The sequence below is a fragment of the Haliotis rubra genome, unplaced genomic scaffold (assembly GCF_003918875.1).
Source record: "Haliotis rubra isolate DU_JTF1 unplaced genomic scaffold, ASM391887v1 Scf929, whole genome shotgun sequence".
In the NCBI taxonomy this organism is placed as follows: Eukaryota; Metazoa; Mollusca; class Gastropoda; order Lepetellida; family Haliotidae; genus Haliotis; species Haliotis rubra.
Genome location: NW_025767667.1, coordinates 332,758 through 352,102, shown reverse-complemented (window position 1 = coordinate 352,102; position 19,345 = coordinate 332,758). Strand labels below are relative to the sequence as shown.

The window sequence follows — 19,345 nt, the reverse complement described above, 5'->3', positions numbered from 1 at the left end:
GCACGTCGTCATATGAGCGAAATATTCTCAAGTGCGACGTTAAACCCAATTTCACCTCACCTCACCTATGTCAAGGAGGTTCCGTGTGAACAATTTACAAGGGAGGTAACTCTAACGCTTAAATGTAAAAGCGGATAAAGTGGTAATAAAACAAGTAGCTCGATATCTCTACACACAAACACATCTTAATCAGTGAACCAGTTGTCAACATTTAGACAGTGATATAGTCTAACAAGCATGTCTTTGTGTATTATCGCTACAGTGACAGACCACCCCAGTGGTTAACGCTTAGACAGTGATCTAGTCCGACAAGCATGTCTTTGTGTATTATCGCTACAGTGACAGACCACCCCAGTGGTTAACGCTTAGATAGTGATCTAGAACATGCTTTGACTATGACAGTGCACGCGGAAGGAGCTCTGACTCGCCCGCAACTTATCAAGTGCTGATAGTACGTGCAGCAAACAGAAACAATAACATTTAAACTGAAAGCTGCTGTTTGGATAGTCAACGTCTACAACCTCACAAAGCAGGGGTGGATACAGTTTTTTTAGAAAGGCTGTGGTGCACACCACACTTTCACGAGAGTTTAATGGTCGTATAAAAAACTTTCAGGACAAAGAGTGTGTGTGTGTGTGCGTGTGTGCGTGCGTGCGTGTGTGCGTGCGTGCGTGCGTGCGTGCGTGCGTGCGTGCGTGCGTGCGTGCGTGGGCAATTTGTCAACCTGCCCTGTAATGCACGTTATCTATAACGAAACTATCTGTATCTGTAACTGTTCCGTGAGATAAATGCGAAGACAACTTATTCGTGTGTTAAACACGTTTCGATTCCTGGGGAAGTGTTTGTCTAAGTACATTTGATTTAGTCGTCTCAGATTGAGATTTTACGTACGATTCATTTCTTCAGTGTTATCTGTTGGAACTCTCCTACTCAGGAGATAGAAATATCATGTAGGCTTCCGCATGGTCTCGGGGATGTAGCGGGAGAAAATTTCCTTTCTACACACTTAAATTAGGCCAAACTTATACCGACCATTGAGTGAGTATAATATCCAAGTTATCACTGATGCTTAACTATTTATAAAGGTATAAAGGTATAATTACGTGATATTTCCATCAAAACAGTCGTTTTCTGTGCTCCACCTGTGACTCAGCTGAATTCAGTCATGCAATGATGTTCGGTTTACTGCATGTACATGTGAATGTGATTTGTTTGTTGACATAATTTATTGATTTATGGTGTAAACAAACATCAAAGGTGTATATAACGAGAATATATAATTGAAATACGGTTTGTCAGCTGATTCAGTAAGCATTTCACTTATTCAAAGTATATTTACTGAAGCGTTCCTAAAATGGCTTTATTTTGTCCACGTTAAAGAAGTACGTGCTGTCAATGTAATGACTAAATAAATTCATGTTATTATGCAGTCGTTCACCCGTTGTCAGCATACTTGATCTTGATGAGAAGAATAAAGTTAACACAATTCTAATGTCTTAACTGCTGATATGTCTCTTCCGTGGTGACACAGTATTGGGTGAGTAACTTACTGCTAACAGGTTAAATTACATAGACTAAGTTCAACATGCGAGTTCAAATCCACACTCAGCGCTTTAAACTTGTGTAACCCATAATGACTAACTGTTAATTAATAAGGTATTATAATTAACAAACACACATCCTCACAACACTATGATCAAAGTAACCCCAGGTACTTGGATTCGATGACTGATTATTTAACGATTAAAATTTATTGTAAATGTAAAACATTTTTATATGGCTTGAATATTGCCGATGTCACGTTGAATTTTAACTCACTCACTTGGCATGTTACCCGTGAACATCCGGGTTAGAACTGATCTTCAGTAACCCATGCTTGTCATAATAGGCGACTAACCGGATTGGGTGGTCAGGCTCGCTGACTTGGTTGACACATGCCACCGTATCCCAATAGCGTAGATCGATGCTCATGCTGTTGATCACTGGATTGTGTGGTCCAGACTCGATCATTTACAGACCGCCGCCATATAGCTGGAATACTACTGAATGAGGCGTAAAACTAAACTCACTCACTCACTTAGTATGTACTAACATTGCTGACATTATTTAAAATTTTATGTAAGCTTGCTAACTGAGGGTTGCTTTTGACCAAGGCTTGGGTAATAAATCCCCGTTTGACTGTTCTAATTGGGTGTTTTAAACAATTAATACTATTTTTCATTCTAATTTTAGACGGGCAGTGGGGTAGCCTAGTGGTTAAGGCGTTCGCTCGTCACGCCGAAGACACACATGGGTACAATGTGTGAAGCTAACTTCTGGTGTCCTCCGCCGTGATGTTGCTGGGATATTGCTAAAAGCAGCGTAAAACTCTACTCACTCACTCACTCTAATTTTCGATGATAACAGTCCTTGTAATCATTTACTTGGCGTTGAGACCGTCAGCGTGGTGTAGTGGTTAGAGCGTCCGCCCGGAGAGCGGAAGGTCGCGGGTTCGATCCCCGGCCGCGAGTCTACACAGAGTTTACACATACGTTAAAATGTGGTAATTGTTGGTCCCTACCTGGCGCTCGGCATTAATGGGTACAACAAGAACTGGTCGGCTCTGAGTATAATGTTTCTGAGTGGGGTATTCCTGCTTCACTGCGGCATGGTATCTCAGTGGGCTAGCACTATAAAACCAGCTTAAGACTGGGCAAGTACAAGCAGCCGCAGATACACATACCCACGCATGCACGTCGTCATATGAGCGAAATATTACCACATTCAACGTTAAACTCCATTTCACCTCACCTTGGTGTTGAAGAGGTTATGCTTGTCAGGTGAGGTTACTAAATGGATGGCGTGGTCAGGTGTCTACGTTTTGTGTACAGTGTTATTCCTCCCAAGTCGTGACTCAGTTCATGGATTGGAGTTGGAAGTTCTATTTTATCAGTTTGTTGCCTTCACCTATTTACCACCCAGATACAGTACGATTATTTCACTAAAACACCTAACAGTGACAAGAACAACACATAAGGACCTTAAGAGGTGTTTTAGGTTCAGCTCACCTGACTTACAGCAAAGTGTGCTTGTCATGACCTACCTTTGACTCCGAACATCTTTAAAAATCTCCCTTATTTACCATCTAGTCTCCCTACTACTTTATTTATTTGATATGTATAAATTGCCTTCTGGTCTCCCTAATGCTTGTTTATAAATGAATATACCATCTGACTGACTGACTGAGTTTGGTTTTACGCCGCTTTTAGCAATATTCCAGCAACATCACGCGGGGGACACAGTCACAGTTCAGTGTACCCTTCTGTACAGTTAGCGTGTGAGGTAAGCCTAACAACATACCAGCCAAGCTCTTGTCGCCGAATACATTTTGTTGTCAAGTCTAAATGAGATCTACAACTCCTGAAATGTGACATTTCAAAACAGAAATGTTGAGCTAATGCCCAACAAACTCGTAAACGAGATCGTTTTACAGATACGAGTTCGTAACGAGTGAATGACTCCACCGGGCTGATGTGTTACTTCCGTCTGTCTCGGCCGAAACAAGTCATATCATGCTACACATAGGTTAATGGCCCGGCCGTCAGTCATCTGGAGAGACGTGTAAAATGAACACAAACTCCACTCCATCGTTGAAGCGTCACACATAAACATGTAAGTATTAACGTTTTCGTAAACGTCAAAATGTGTTATAATATAGATGACTGTCCTAGCTTCATACTGACTGACTGACTGAGTTTAGTTTTACGCTGCTTTTAGCAATATTCCAGCAATATCACGGCGGGGGACACCAGAAATGGGCTTAACACATTGTGCCCATGTGGGGAATCGAACCCGGGTCTTCGGCGTGACGAGCCAACGCTTTAACCACTAGGCTACCCCACCGCCCATCCTAGCTTCATACTGGATGAGCATATAAAACTTGTGTGGATGGTTGTAAGTACACCAGTGTAGGGTTTTCATGTTCGATTGTGCAAAATCAAACACTCGGGTTCTGTTATGTCATAATTGTTTAGTAAAATATATACAAGAACCACAGTGTATGACATCCTTTTGTCAGTGTATGACCTCCCTTCCTCAGTGTATGACCTCCCTTCCTCAGTGTATGACCTCCCTTTGTCAGTGTATGACCTCCCTTCCTCAATGTATGACCTCCCTTTGTCAGTGTATGACCTCCCTTCGTCAGTGTATGACCTCCCTTCGTCAGTGCATGACCTCCCTTCGTCAGTGCATGACCTCCCTTCGTCAGGTAATGACCTCCCTTCGTCAGTGCATGGCCTCCTTTCGTCAGTGCATGACCTCCCTTCGTCAGTGTATGACCTCCCTTCGTCAGTGTATGACCTCCCTTGGGGCAGCGGGGTAGCCTAGTGATTAAAGGGTTGGCTCGTCACGCCGAAGACCCTGATTCGATTCCCCACATGGGCACAATGTGTGAAGCCCATTTCTGGTGTTCCCCGCCGTGATATTGTTGGAATATTGCTAAAAGCGACGTAAAACTAAAACTCAGTCAGTCAGTCAGTATGACCTCCCTTCGTCAATGTATGACCTCCCTTCGTCAGTGTATGACCTCCCTTTGTCAGTGTATGACCTCCCTTCCTCAATGTATGACCTCCCTTTGTCAGTGTATGACCTCCCTTCGTCAGTGTATGACCTCCCTTCCTCAATGTATGACCTCCCTTTGTCAGTGTATGACCTCCCTTCCTCAATGTATGACCTCCCTTTGTCAGTGTATGACCTCCCTTCGTCAGTGTATGACCTCCCTTCGTCAGTGCATGACCTCCCTTCGTCAGTGCATGACCTCCCTTCGGCAGGTAATGACCTCCCTTCGTCAGTGCATGGCCTCCTTTCGTCAGTGCATGACCTCCTTTCGTCAGTGCATGACCTCCCTTCGTCAGTGTATGACCTCCCTTCGTCAGTGTATGACCTCCCTTGGGGCAGCGGGGTAGCCTTGTGATTAAAGCGTTGGCTCGTCACGCCGAAGACCCTGATTCGATTCCCCACATGGGCACAATGTGTGAAGCCCATTTCTGGTGTTCCCCGCCGTGATATTGTTGGAATATTGCTAAAAGCGACGTACAACTAAAACTCAGTCAGTCAGACAGTATGACCTCCCTTCGTCAATGTATGACCTCCCTTCCTCAATGTATGACCTCCCTTTCTAAGTGTATGACCTTTCTTCGTCAGGGTATGGAGGCCTTTGTCAGTGTGTGACCTCCCTTCCTCACTGTGTGACCTCCCTTCGTTAGTGTATGACCTCCCTTCGTCAGTGTATGACCTCCCTTCGTCACTGTATGACCTCCCTTCCTCACTGTATGACCTCCCTTCGTCAGTGTGTGGCCTTCCATTGTCAGTGTATGACCTCTCTTCGTCAGGGTATGGGGGCCTTTGTCAGTGTGTGACCTCCCTTTCTCAATGTATAACCTCCTTTCGTCAGTGTATGACCTCCCTTCGTCAGAGTATGACCTCCCTTCGCCAGAGTATGACCTCCCTTCGTCAGTGTATGGCATCCATTCGTCAGCACATGGCCTCCCTTCATCATTGTATGACCTCCCTCCGTCAGTATATTGAGGCCTTTGTAAGTGTATGACCTTCCTTCGTTGGTGTATCACCTCCCTTCGTCAATGTATGACCTCCCTTCGTCAATGTATGACCTCCATTTGTCCATGTATGACCTTCCTTCCTCAATGTATGACTTCTCTTCGTCAATATATGGAGGCCTCCGTCAGTGTGTGACCTCCTTTCGTCAGGGTATAACCTCCCTTCCTCACTGTATGACCTCCCTTCCTCATTGTATGACCTCCTTTCGTCAGAGTATGACCTCCCTTCGTCAGTGTATGACCTCCCTTCGTCAGTGTATGACCACCATTCGTCAGTGCATGGCCTCCCATTGTCTGTGTAAGGCCTCCCAGTGTCAGTGTATGACCTCTCTTAGTCAGTGTATGACCTCCCATCTTCAGTGTATGACCTCCCTTCCTCAGTGTATGACCTCCCTTCGTCAGAGTATGACCTCCCTTCGTCAGTGCATGACCTCCCTTCATCATTGTATGGCCTCCCGTCGTCAGTGTATGGAGGCCTTCGTCAGTGTATGACCTCCATTCGTTAGTGTATGACCTCCCTTCGTCAGTGCATGGCCTACCTTCGCCAGTGCATGACCTCTCTTCGTCAGTGGATGACCTCTTTTCGTCAGTGAATTACCTCCCTTCGTCAGAGTATGACCTCCCTTCATCAGTGTATGGCATCCATTCGTCAGCACATGGCCTCCCTTCATCATTGTATGACCTCCCTCCGTTAGTATATTGAGGCCTTTGTCAGTGTATGACCTTCCTTCGTTAGTGTATGACCTCCCTTCGTCAATGTATGACCTCCATTTGTCAATGTATGACCTTCCTTCCTCAATGTATGACTTCTCTTCGTCAATATATGGAGGCCTCCGTCAGTGTGTGACCTTCTTTCGTCAGTGTATGACCTCCCTTCGTCAGTGTCTGACCTCCCATCGTCCATGAATGACCTCCCTTCGTTAGTGTATGACCTCCCTTCGTCTGTGTATGGCCTCCCATTGTCAGTGTATGACTCCCCTTCGTCAGTGTGTGACCTCCCTTCGTCTGTGTATGGCCTCCCAGTGTCAGTGTATGACCCCCTTCGTCAGTGTGTGACCTCCCTTCGACAGTGTATGACCTCCCTTCGTCAGTGTATGACCTTCCTTCGTCAGTGTATGACCTCCCTTCGTCAGTGTCTGACCTCCCATCGTCAATGAATGACCTCCCTTCGTCAGTGTCTGACCTCCCATCGTCAATGAATGACCTCCCTTCGACAGTGTATGACCTCCCTTTCTCAATGTATGACCTCCCTTCGTCAGTGTATGACCTCCCTTCTTCAGTGTATGGCCTCTTTCGTCAGCGCATGGCCTCCCTTCATCATTGTGGCCTCCCTTCGTCAGTGTATGGAGGCCTTCGTCAGTGTATGACCTCCCTTCGTTAGTGTATGACCTCCCTTCGTCAGTGCATGGCCTACCTTCGCCAGTGCATGACCTCTCTTCGTCAGTGGATGACCTCCCTTCATCAGTGTATGGCATCCATTCGTCAGCACATGGCCTCCCTTCATCATTGTATGACCTCCCTCCGTTAGTATATTGAGGCCTTTGTCAGTGTATGACCTTCCTTCGTTAGTGTATGACCTCCCTTCGTCAATGTATGACCTCCATTTGTCAATGTATGACCTTCCTTCCTCAATGTATGACTTCTCTTCGTCAATATATGGAGGCCTCCGTCAGTGTGTGACCTCCTTTCGTCAGTGTATAACCTCCCTTCCTCACTGTATGACCTCCCTTCCTCACTGTATGACCTCCTTTCGTCAGTGTATAACCTCCCTTCTTCAATGTATGACCTTCATTCGTTAGTGTATGACCGCCCTTCGTCAGTGCATGGCCTACCTTCGCCAGTGCATGACCTCTCTTCGTCAGTGGATGACCTCTTTTCGTCAGTGAATTGCCTCCCTTGGTCAGTGTATGATCTCTCTTCGTCAGTGTGTGGCCTCACTTCATAAGTGTATGACCGCCCTTCGTCAGTGTATGACCTTCTTTCGTCAGTGTATGACCTCCCTTCGTCAGTGTCTGACCTCCCATCGTCCATGAATGACCTCCCTTCGTTAGTGTATGACCTCCCTTCGTCTGTGTATGGCCTCCTATTGTCAGTGTATGACTCCCCTTCGTCAGTGTGTGACCTCCCTTCGTCTGTGTATGGCCTCCCAGTGTCAGTGTATGACCCCCTTCGTCAGTGTGTGACCTCCCTTCGACAGTGTATGACCTCCCTTCGTCAGTGTATGACCTTCCTTCGTCAGTGTATTACCTCCCTTCGTCAGTGTCTGACCTCCCATCGTCAATGAATGACCTCCCTTCGTCAGTGTCTGACCTCCCATCGTCAATGAATGACCTCCCTTCGACAGTGTATGACCTCCCTTTCTCAATGTATGACCTCCCTTCGTCAGTGTATGACCTCCCTTCTTCAGTGTATGGCCTCTTTGGTCAGCGCATGGCCTCCCTTCATCATTGTGGCCTCCCTTCGTCAGTGTATGGAGGCCTTCGTCAGTGTATGACCTCCCTTCGTTAGTGTATGACCTCCCTTCGTCAGTGTATGGCCTACCTTCGCCAGTGCATGACCTCTCTTCGTCAGTGCATGACCTCTTTTCGTCAGTGAATTGCCTCCCTTGGTCAGTGTATGCTCTCCCTTCGTCAGTGTGTGGTCTCTCTTCGTAAGTGTATGACCGCCCTTCGTCAGTGTATGACCTCCCTTCGTCTGTGTATGACCTCCCTCCGTCAGTGTCTGACCTCCCATCGTCAGTGTCTGACCTCCCATCGTCAATGAATGACCTCCCTTCGTTAGTGTATGGCCTCCCTTCGTCTGTGTATGGCCCCCCTTCGTCAGTGTGTGACCTCCGATCGTCAATGAATGACCCCCCCTTCGTCAGTGTATGACTTCCCTTCGACAGTGTATGACCTCCCTTCGTCAGTGTATGACTTCCCTTCGACAGTGTATGACCTCCCTTCGTCAGTGTATGACTTCCCTTCGTCAGTGTATGGCCTCCCTTCGTCAGTGTATGGCCTCCCTTCGTCAGTGTATGACTTCCCTTCGTCAGTGTATGACCTCCCTTCGACAGTGTATGACTTCCCTTCGTCAGTGTATGGCCTTCCTTCGTCAGTGTATGACCTCCTTTCGTCAGTTCATGGCCTCCCTTGGGGCGGTGGGGTAGCCTGATGGTTAAAGTGTTGGCTCGCCACGCTGAAGACCCGGGTTCGATTCCCCACATGGGTACAATGTGTGAAGCCCATTTCTGGTGTCCCCCGCCGTGAAATTGCTGGAATATTGCTAAAAGCGGCGTAAAACCGAACTCACTCACTCATGGCCTCCCTTCGTCAGTGTATGGAAACCTTCGTCATTTTATGACCTCCCTTCGTCAGTGTATCAAATCCCTTCGTCAGTGTATGACCTCCGTTCGTCAGTGTATGGGGGCCTTCGTCAGTGTATGACCTCCCTTCGTCAGTGTATGACCTCCCTTCGTCAGTGTAACAAATCCCTTCGTCAGTGTATGACCTCTGTTCGACAGTGTATGGAGCCCTGCTGCAGTGTATGCACACCTATGTCAGTGTATGGAGCCCTGCTGCAGTGTTTGCACATCTTTGTCAGTGTATGGAGCACTGGTGCAGTGTTTGCACACCTTTGTCAGTGTATGGGGCCCTGCTGCAGTGTATGCACACCTTTGTCAGTGTATGGGGCCTTCGTCAGTGTATGGGGCCCTGCTGCAGTGTATGCACACCAATGTCAGTGTATGGGGCCCTGCTGCAGTGTATGCACACCTTTGTCAGTGTATGGAGCCCTGCTGCAGTGAATGCACACCTTTGTCAGTGTATGGAGCCCTGCTGCAGTGTATGCACACCTTTGTCAGTGTATGGAGCCCTGCTGCAGTGTATGCACACCTTTGTCAGTGTATGGACACCTTTGTCAGTGTATGGAGCCCTGCTGCAGTGTATGCACACCTATGTCAGTGTATGGAGGCCTGCTGCAGTGTATGCACACCTTCGTCAGTGTATACAGGCCTGCTGCAGTGTATGCACAACTTCGTCAGTGTATGGGGCCTTCGTCTGTGCATGACCTCCCTGAGTCCCTGTCGACATCCGTAGATATGCCCAAAAGCCCCTACGAACCAAGATCCCGATCTGCAAACAGTCTTCATAGCACTATGATCTTCGTAAGCCTATGGCAAACTGTAGGGTTACGACAGGCGTAACGTTACGAATTCTTGGTGGATCACTACCCTGGCAACTTGTCAGATTGTTGTTTTTGTAATGCACACTATAAGGAGGACAAGATCAAGGTCCAATCTAAACCAGTGCCTTCTACAAAGGTGCCTCCATCAGATAGTGTGGGTTATATACCAATCTAAACCTGTGCCTTCTACAAAGGTGCCTCCATCACATAGGTCCACACCATAAAACACTCGTTAAAATGTATGTGATTTGGTCCTGTTGGAGATCATCAATAGCTTACAGATGTTCTAAATTTTAGGATGCCCTTCTGAAGGAATGGCACACACTGGAATATTGCTAAAAGAGGCGTGAAATCATACTTACTTACACATTTCTGGATAATACTGAAAGTAAATCCCGAAATAATGATGATCATACAAGTTTGTTATTTTGTATAAAACATCCGTTAAAATGTCGGAGATCATTAATACACCATAAATGTTCCTAAACACAAAAGGTTAAACAAATGGTATACACTGGAAATATTTAGGGAGTTTCTGGCAACTTTGTATTCTTAAATCTAAATGTTATTGCTGTATTATCAAATAAATCGCTACTCCAGCCGTACGACATGACTGTATATCGATATTAACTTGTACAATTCTATTACCCTTCAGATCAAAGGGACATTGCTATTATCTCTGAAACTAGCAATGGTCATAATGACGGTCCTCGCCCTCACGACACTGTCCAGTGTTCACGCAACTTCTCCCAATGTTCGGGTCAAGAGAAGGCCTGTAGATCAACCACATAAAGGAATGTGCTCCAACTTCTGGTGGGGTGGAATTTCTAAGGTCCACTTTTACACCTGCTGTAACAACCTGGATGAAGGTCCTTATCCCTATTGCGATGGTCGTACCTATCACAGAGCATCTAATGGATCCTACTGTAAGCCTGGTGGGTTTGACGGCGGGAATGGTGAACAACATGAATCTTACCGTTGTGGAGGATGTGACGGACAGGCCCGAGTAGCTGAGAAATGTAGCCCATGGCCTTCACTGGATGTTGTAGGAACATGCTGGGTGTTCACTAAGTGCTTCACAGACTTCTGCGAAAAGCGGTACCGAGTGAATGGGTTAAACCTTGTAGTAAGGGATGGGCCAGGAATGCCAGACACCTGCTACAACGGAAAATGTGATGTCGAAGAAACTACAGACAACTGCCCAGTCGACTGCTGCTACAAGAAAAACAAACAGTGTACCTGGGGTAACAAATGTACGCAGCTATTTTGTTCCACCCCGTCTTGTGGGGTGGGATGGAGTGGAGGTGATGGTGTGTTTACAGCTGGGACATATGGCATTAAGATCCTGGCTGCCGCTGTGCTAGTGCTGGGTGTCTTCATTGTTTATTTTTTCAGAAGGAAGAGGCAATACAAGCTGGCACAGTCACACAATGTTTAAAACAGATTTTCTCTTGTTGAATCTATGATAAATGTACGCTGATAGATTTCTAACAATTTGTAAATATGTTGCTTTCAACAATAACTTTAATTTATATTCACAACGATCGCTTCGGTAACATGAAGTGATATATAACATTTTTAGTATTTTCTTCTTCGAGAGACATTTTAGAAGTTGTGGAGATGAAGGAAAACTTCTATGGACAGTCAACCTCTGTGAGTGTGGCCCTTCGGTGTAGTTACTAACACCGTTATTAAGGAAGTGATAAAAAGAGTTGAAAGAAGGACAATATATACATAGCTGCATTGTGAGTATATACAATTGACAAGGTAGATGTCCATTGTGAGTATATACAATTGACAAGGTAGATGTACATTGTGAGTATATACAATTGACAAGGTAGATGTCCATTGTGAGTATATACAATTGACAAGGTAGATGTACATTGTGAGTATATACAATTGACAAGGAAGATGTACATTGTGAGTATATACAATTGACAAGGTAGATGTAGCATTGTGAGTATATACAATTGACAAGGTAGATGTAGCATTGTGAGTATATACAACTGACAAGGTAGATGTACATTGTGAGTATACATAATTGACAAGGTAGATGTACATTGTGAGTATATACAGTTGATAAGGTAGATGTCCATTGTGAGTATATACAATTGACAAAGTAGATGTACATTGTGAGTATATACAATTGACAAGGTAGATGTACATTGTGAGTATATACAATTGACAAGGTAGATGTACATTGTGAGTATATACAATTGACAAGGTAGATGTCCATTGTGAGTATATACAATTGACAAGGTAGATGTCCATTGTGAGTATATACAATTGACAAAGTAGATGTACATTGTGAGTATATACAGTTGACAAGGTAGATGTACATTGTGAGTATATAAAATTGACAAGGTAGATGTACATTGTGAGTATATACAGTTGACAAGGTAGATGTACATTGTGAGTATATAAAATTGACAAGGTAGATGTACATTGGACATCTAATAATTAATTTGGGCAGAGTAGGTTGAAGTACACTGTGATTGGTGTGATTAGAGGTTGAGTTTATATAATGGTGAGTTTGATGTACAATGAGGTGGTGATTAGTAAGTAGGTTGAAGTACACTGTGATTGGTTGTGATTAGAGGATGAGTTTATATAATGGTGAGTTTGATGTACAATGAGGTGGTGATTAGTAAGTAGGTTGAAGTACACGGTGATTGGTTGTGGTTAGAGGTTGAGTTTATACAATGGTGGGTTTGATGTACAATGAGGTGGTGATTAGTAAGTAGGTTGAAGTACACTGTGATTGGTTGTGATTAGAGGTTAAGTTTATACAATGGTGAGTTTGATGTACAGTGAGTTGGTGATTAGTAATTAGGTTGAAGTACACTGTGATTGGTTGTGATTAGAGGTTGAGTATATATAATGGTGAGTTTGATGTACAATGAGGTGGTGATTAGTAAGTAGGTTGATGTACAGAGTGATTGGTTGTGATTAGAGGTTGAGATTATATAATGGTGGGTTTAATGTACAATGAGGTGGTAATTAGTAAGTAGGTTGAAGTAGACTGTGGTTGGTTGTGATAAGAGGATGGGTTTATACAATGGTGAGTTTGATGTACAATGAGGTGGTGATTAGTAAGTAGGTTGAAGTACACTGTGATTGGTTGTGATTAGAGGTTGAGTTTATATAATGGTGAGTTTGATATACACTGAGGTGGTGATTAGTAAGTAGGTTGAAGTACACGGTGATTGGTTGTGATTAGAGGATGAGTTTATATAATGGTGAGTTTGATGTACAATGAGGTGGTGATTAGTAAGTAGGTTGAAGTACACTGTGATTGGTTGTGATTAGAGGATGAGTTTATACAATGGTGAGTTTGATGTACAATGAGGTGGTGATTAGTAAGTAGGATGAAGTACACTGTGATTGGTTGTGATTAGAGGATGAGTTTATACAATGGTGAGTTTGATGTACAATGAGGTGGTGATTAGTAAGAAGTTGGTTGGAAGTACACTGTGATTGGTTGTGATTAGAGGATGAGTTTATACAATGGTGAGTTTGATGTACAATGAGGTGGTGATTAGTAAGTAGGTTGAAGTACACTGTGATTGGTTGTGATTAGAGGATGAGTTTATCCAATGGTGAGTTTGATATACACTGAGGTGGTGATTAGTAAGTAGGTTGAAGTACACTGTCATTGGTTGTGATTAGAGGATGAGTTTATCCAATGGTGAGTTTGATGTACAATGAGGTGGTGATTAGTAAGTAGGTTGAAGTACACTGTGATTGGTTGTGATTAGAGGATGAGTTTATACAATGGTGAGTTTGATGTACAGTGAGGTGGTGATTAGTAAGTAGGTTGAAGTACACTGTGATTGGTTGTGATTACAATACACAGAGTCAAGCGTGAAGAGATGGACAAGGGCGACATGGTCAGAACTATACTAGCATTCCACACACTGAGAGTGTAATAGTTGAGTTTGTCTTTACGTCACATCGGCATTATTCCAGCCGTATAGTGACGAGATCAAGTCTACATTTATGAACGTTTTAAATCTAAGGTCCTAACGAGTTTTATTTTAAACACACACACACATATTCATTACATTATTATTTACAAACAGAAAATGTCATAGCACCAAATTCAAAAGCAAGCAGTTTGTTATCCACATAACATGGCTACAATTTATGATACAAGTTAACGTCCCTTGGGTAGTCAACAATGCGGGAAAACAGATCTTTTAGATTTCTCGCATCATCATCATTATCATCATCGTCATCATCATCGTCGTAACACATTTGTAATGCGCTGGTATCCATGCAGTTCATGCTCAAAGCGTAGATAGAAAGTAACAAATTACACAATTATAGAGTTGAAAAGTTTGTCCTGAACAAATGTGTCTTTAACCGGGATTTGAAAGTGACAAAGTCAGTACAGTCCGTGAGATTCTGTGGAAGTTTGTTCCAGGCCACTGGTGCTGCATAGACAAAGGATCTGTTTCCATACTGCACTGTTCTTGTTTTAGGGACAACAAGCAGACTTTTATATTGAGAACGGGGCGAGCGAGAAGGCTTGTACAGAGAAAGAAGACTGGATAAATATGTAGGGGCAATTCCAGACAGACAGCGGAGGACAAGGCAGAGAAGTATAAACTCAATTCTGAACTCCACAGACCACCGGTGTAGAAAGTATAGAAGAGGAGTGATGTGATCATTGTTCCTGGATCTTGTCACAATGCGGGCTGATACACTCTGTACTCTTTGTAGCGTCTGTATCTGATACTTGGTTGCACCAGCCAACAGACAGTTGCAGTCTGTCTGCTCATGACAAGGGATAGAACAAGAGTTGTTGCTGTTTCAGTTGTCAGGTATTGCCGGATATTGCCAATGCATCATAATGTAAGCCCCTTGCAGTTGAAAAGTCCGCACAGTCAAGCAGTATGTGCTTGACGGTGAACACCTCATCGCAAGAGACACACAAAGGAGGTCCACCCACATTCGTTTTCAGCAGATAGTCCTGGGTAAACTGACTGTGGCCAATACGACACAGTGGTAATAGGGGTGGTTGTGTACACCCACATTCAGCAGATAGTCCTGGGTAAACTGACTGTGGCCAATACGACACAGTGGTAATAGGGGTGGTTGTGTACACCCACATTCAGCAGATAGTCCTGGGTAAACTGACTGTGGCCAATACGACACAGTGGTAATAGGGTGTGTTGTGTACACCCACATTCAGCAGATAGTCCTGGGTAAACTGACTGTGGCCAATACGACACAGTGGTAATAGGGGTGGTTGTGAACACCCACATTCAGCAGATAGTCCTGGGTAAACTGACTGTGGCCAAAACGACACAGTGGTAATAGGGGTGGTGGTGTACACCCACATTCAGCAGATATTCCTGGATAAACTGACTGTGGCCAAAACGACACAGTGGTGATAAGGGTGGTTGTGAACAAACTACAGTCGCCCAGTGACAGCTGAGGTAGGAACGGGATGTTAAATCAACCTGTTTGGACTTTGCGTTGTGTATTTATAGTGTGTGTTCAGGTTCACTACCTCCTCTGTGGTGTAGTGGTTAGAGCGTCCGCCCGGAGAGCGGAAGGTTGCGGGTTTGATCCCCGACCGCGTCATACCAAAATACGTTAAAATATGTTACTTGTTGGTCACTGCCTGGCGCTCGGCATTAAAGGGTACAACAAGGACTAGTCAGCGGTGGGTCAGTACTATAGAACCAGCTTAAGTCTGGGCTGGTACAAGCAGCCGCACATACACATACACACGCATGCACGTCGTCATATGAGCGAAATATTCTCAACACGACGTTAAACCCAGTTTCACCTCACCTCGGGTTCACTACTCAAAACTCAATGACCTGTTCGTCAGTCAGGCATAAAGCTTAATAGGAAATAACGGAAACAAACTAAACAGTAATAACAGTTTATTGCAAAAGGTGGTGGAAAACTAGTCACAAAAACTGAACAACTTGTAAATGCCACAATTCCCTCACTCACAGACCTATTCGTTAAACTACTCTTGAAAAAACACCCAAACCAACCCTTTCTAAACCGAACATAACCCCAGAACTACAGTCTAAATCATATTCCATTTCCTACGCTACTTTTCACACAACCCGACCTGCCGCGAGAATAAGAACACCTAACTCCCCTATACAGCGCCTAGCATCCTGTTTTATAATGGGGAGGGAATGGTTCTGAAACAGGACATTGGGACAGCAGTACATATACCTTTCGTCAACAACATATCAACATAATTACAGCTTTAGCAAATATGGAAATATATTGCTTCTATTATTGAGATTGATGCAATTCTTGGGAAATATGGGTTGCTTAGCCCCTGTCTCTAATCAAAGTTCCCGGCAGTCATTTTGTCTGGATGCCCGTCCCAGTCCATGTTATGACGTGTTTGAATCTCATAGCTCATGCCGTGATAAAATGCGGCACAGGTTTATTGGCCGTCGTCACGGTGAACATCATACATCTTTGTTTCACTGACTGAATACCATCCTTTTTAGGAATACCAGATCAGTGATATGCACCCTAGTTCAGACGTGGCTGTTTGTTGCATGTATGATAAATGGTTGTCGTTTTAGAGTCACAAATACACCCATTTCATCCATTAAATTTTGCATACCTAGTATTTTTGCAAATGAGGATCATTATTTTAGAGTCACAAATACACCCGTTTCATCCATTTTCACAATTTATAGTTGTTTTCTCGTAATCGCCAATTTAGGGTAAAATATCCGACCAATAGTGTCTGCCATAATCACTGTGACGACTTCGCAAAACACAATTCTCATCATTTCCCGAATTCCTACACGCCGTCACGTCCGGTTGACCTTTAACGTGTGGCGTCACAGGGGTTTATTTCGGGCGGTCCTGTATGAGCCTGGTGTAGTACGGATAACTGATAGCCGGGACAACTGGAGTAGGCTGGATGCCAGTGAGTCCATCATACATCCTTGTTTCATCAACGACATCGTACTGAGGAGCATCTCCTGCCTCTGGGGACACGTCCATGTCCTGGGTGGGAGTGACGTACAGCTTGAACCTGCAAATGTTTGATAGACGTTTTGTAGCAACGCACGGATGACAAATCGACCCAATTCATGGATAACAACTTCTTCATTATAGTGCATAAATAAGTTAATGTCTCTAAAGTATGTGTATTATTTAATCCGGCGGACGATATGTTTGTTTAGACTACAAATGTGATCAGGAATGAACTTAACACTACCAGGAACGCAGATATATCTGGGGATCTTTATCCACTTCAGACAGTTTGAATGTATGAGTTAACATCTGCATACGGAGGGAATTAAGTTGTTTTTGTTAGCCCGCTTTAAGTAAAATTCCAGCAATATCACGACAGGGGACACCAGCCATTCACACATTGTACCCATGTGGGGAATCAAACCCGGGTCTTCGGCGTGAGGAGCAAACGCTACCCCACCACACCTCATTAATTTCAACATAATCAGTTGTCAAACATGTCTTTAAGCATACCAGCTGTTATCAGATTAGTTCATTTTTACGTTTATTATCTATAAAACCTAGTGAAAGCGGTTAACGATTTAATGATTTTACGATGTAATGCTGAGTGACCCACATACTCTTATCAAGCGCTGAAATCCACATTAACATTTAAACTGAAAGCTGCTGTTTGGGTATTACCACAGATAGTCCCAGTCTATAACCTCACAAGGAGCACGGGTGATGCGCAGAGAAGTTTCACCATTCCCCGTGTACTGAACTACAGGCTTTGAAGAGGTGCGTGACCAAACTTACAATAATTATCATAAATTTACATTTTGTCAGCCATCCCTGTAACTATAACGACGATAACTGTATTACATAACATAATTAGTCCGTGACGTAAATTCGACGAATACAGCTAATTCGTGTGTTATACACATTCGTATTCTTGGGGAAGGGTTCGTCCAAGTACATTGTATACATTGTGATCAAATGACGTGCACACATCGAGCCAGAAACAACAATTCCTTGAAATTGGAAACGTAAACATAGAGGGGTTGAAGGAAGCTGATATTAGACAAACAATGCTAAAGCAAAACTAAAGTCACTTAGTATGTATTGAATATATTTTCCTAATACATATTCCAGATGTTTCATTAACTATAGGTTACATAGGTAAGGGTAATTTGTGACAAATATACCAGATGTTTCATTAACTATAGGTTACATAGGTAAGGGTAATTTGTGACAAATATTCCAGATGCTTCATTAACTATAGGTTACATAGGTAAGGGTAATTTGTGACAAATATACCAGATGTTTCATTAACTATAGGTTACATAGGTAAGGGTAATTTGTGATAAATTAGCGAGTTTGTTCAGGACCGAACAACCTGTCCCCCATACACATAATAGTCTCGCCCATGTATTATTCCCGAGAATTGAGTTGGCCACAGATTGCCGAGAAAACGGTTTTTGTGTGGATACAGACAGATAAATGTCAGGTCGGGACTGTGGAGGTTTGTAGAGTGAGTGAGTATGGTTTTACGCCGCGTTTAGCAATATTCCAGCAATATCAGGGCGAGACACCAGAAATGGGCTTCACATAGTGTACCCATTTGGGGAGTCGAACCCAAGTCTTCAGCTTGACGAGCGAACGCTTTGACCACTAGGCTACTCCACCTCTCGGAAGATTTGTAGAAACAATTGAGTATATATTGGAAATGAGGGATTCAGTTTGTGAGTCAGCTCATGCAGTTAGGGGTGTATTGGGTAAAGCTGTGGAGGTGAAGGGTAGAGTTGTGAGTCAATGATAGAAGTAAGGGGTGTATAGGGTAAAGCTAATTGGCGGAGGGTAGAGTTGTGAGTCAATGATAGAAGTTAGGGGTGTACGGGGTAAAGTTAATTGGTGGAGGGTAGAGGTGTGAGTCAATGATAGAAATTACACATGTCTTTAAAGATGGATTTAGCGATGACGGGCTCGACTCACTACTTGCGTAAATCACAGCAATAGGTGTTTATACATACAAAAGTACTTCGAAAGCATGGAAACAAATATTCATTCGAACAAGATCAAACCATCGTCTGCTTTCCGAATACAAATTCAGCAAGAGAAATATGTTTATGTTCATTCTATGTTATGTCAAAATAGATTAAGCAATAGACTGCTACATAATTTCCGTATTAAATTTATTATCAGCTTTCGTCAACGATATCGCCGCTGAGCTGATCCGGCATAAACATCGACCGCCGAAGAAATGTTAATGCCTTCCGTCCACATAAATAAACAGTTGGGTTATCAATTCAAACAAAATGATATATTTTTAGAAATTTGTACGGTGTCAGATTAAGCCGTAGTAAAACACAATTTTATTACATAATCTGCAAACCGTTCTGTTTAGCCCAACATATTTTTTTTCTAAAGGTATACTATCGTTGAAAAAGTTATTTAGCTTAGTAATGATCCCTCTTATCCATTACAGTGCTTGATCTAAAGTAGTCTATTAAAGTAGAATTAATTACCTTACCGTGTTTATGCCAGAGGTACACCCTCATGTCCTGTTCCATCCTTTCGGAAACATCACCACAAATCTGGCTCTTTGTCAACAGCCTCGCGAACGTGCCAGCGAA

The 19,345-nt window shown here is 43.7% G+C and overlaps 1 protein-coding gene and 1 long non-coding RNA gene across 6 annotated transcripts; both read left to right on the top strand.

Moving 5' to 3' along the window:
* The first annotated feature begins 950 nt into the window (after window positions 1–950).
* LOC124264512 lies at window positions 951–11,333 on the top strand. 5 transcript variants are annotated; one of them, XR_006895157.1, is made up of 4 exons: window positions 951–1,038; window positions 1,431–1,537; window positions 3,473–3,651; window positions 10,414–11,333. XR_006895157.1 is itself a non-coding variant. In XM_046699250.1 (3 exons), the coding sequence occupies exon 3, from the start codon at window positions 10,450–10,452 to the stop codon at window positions 11,194–11,196; it is 747 nt and encodes a 248-aa protein (XP_046555206.1). In that variant the 5' UTR covers window positions 951–1,038; window positions 1,431–1,537; window positions 10,414–10,449; the 3' UTR covers window positions 11,197–11,333. The 5 variants fall into 5 exon arrangements, 3 of the variants coding, with proteins under 3 accessions (XP_046555206.1, XP_046555205.1, XP_046555204.1); XR_006895156.1 differs by having other exon boundaries at window positions 983–1,085; XM_046699250.1 differs by lacking the exon at window positions 3,473–3,651.
* A 331-nt stretch (window positions 11,334–11,664) lies between these two features.
* Window positions 11,665–12,127, top strand: LOC124264513. Its single transcript, XR_006895159.1, has 2 exons — window positions 11,665–11,700; window positions 11,913–12,127. It is a non-coding gene; the product is annotated as an uncharacterized LOC124264513 (long non-coding RNA).
* Window positions 12,128–19,345: the final 7,218 nt, after the last annotated feature.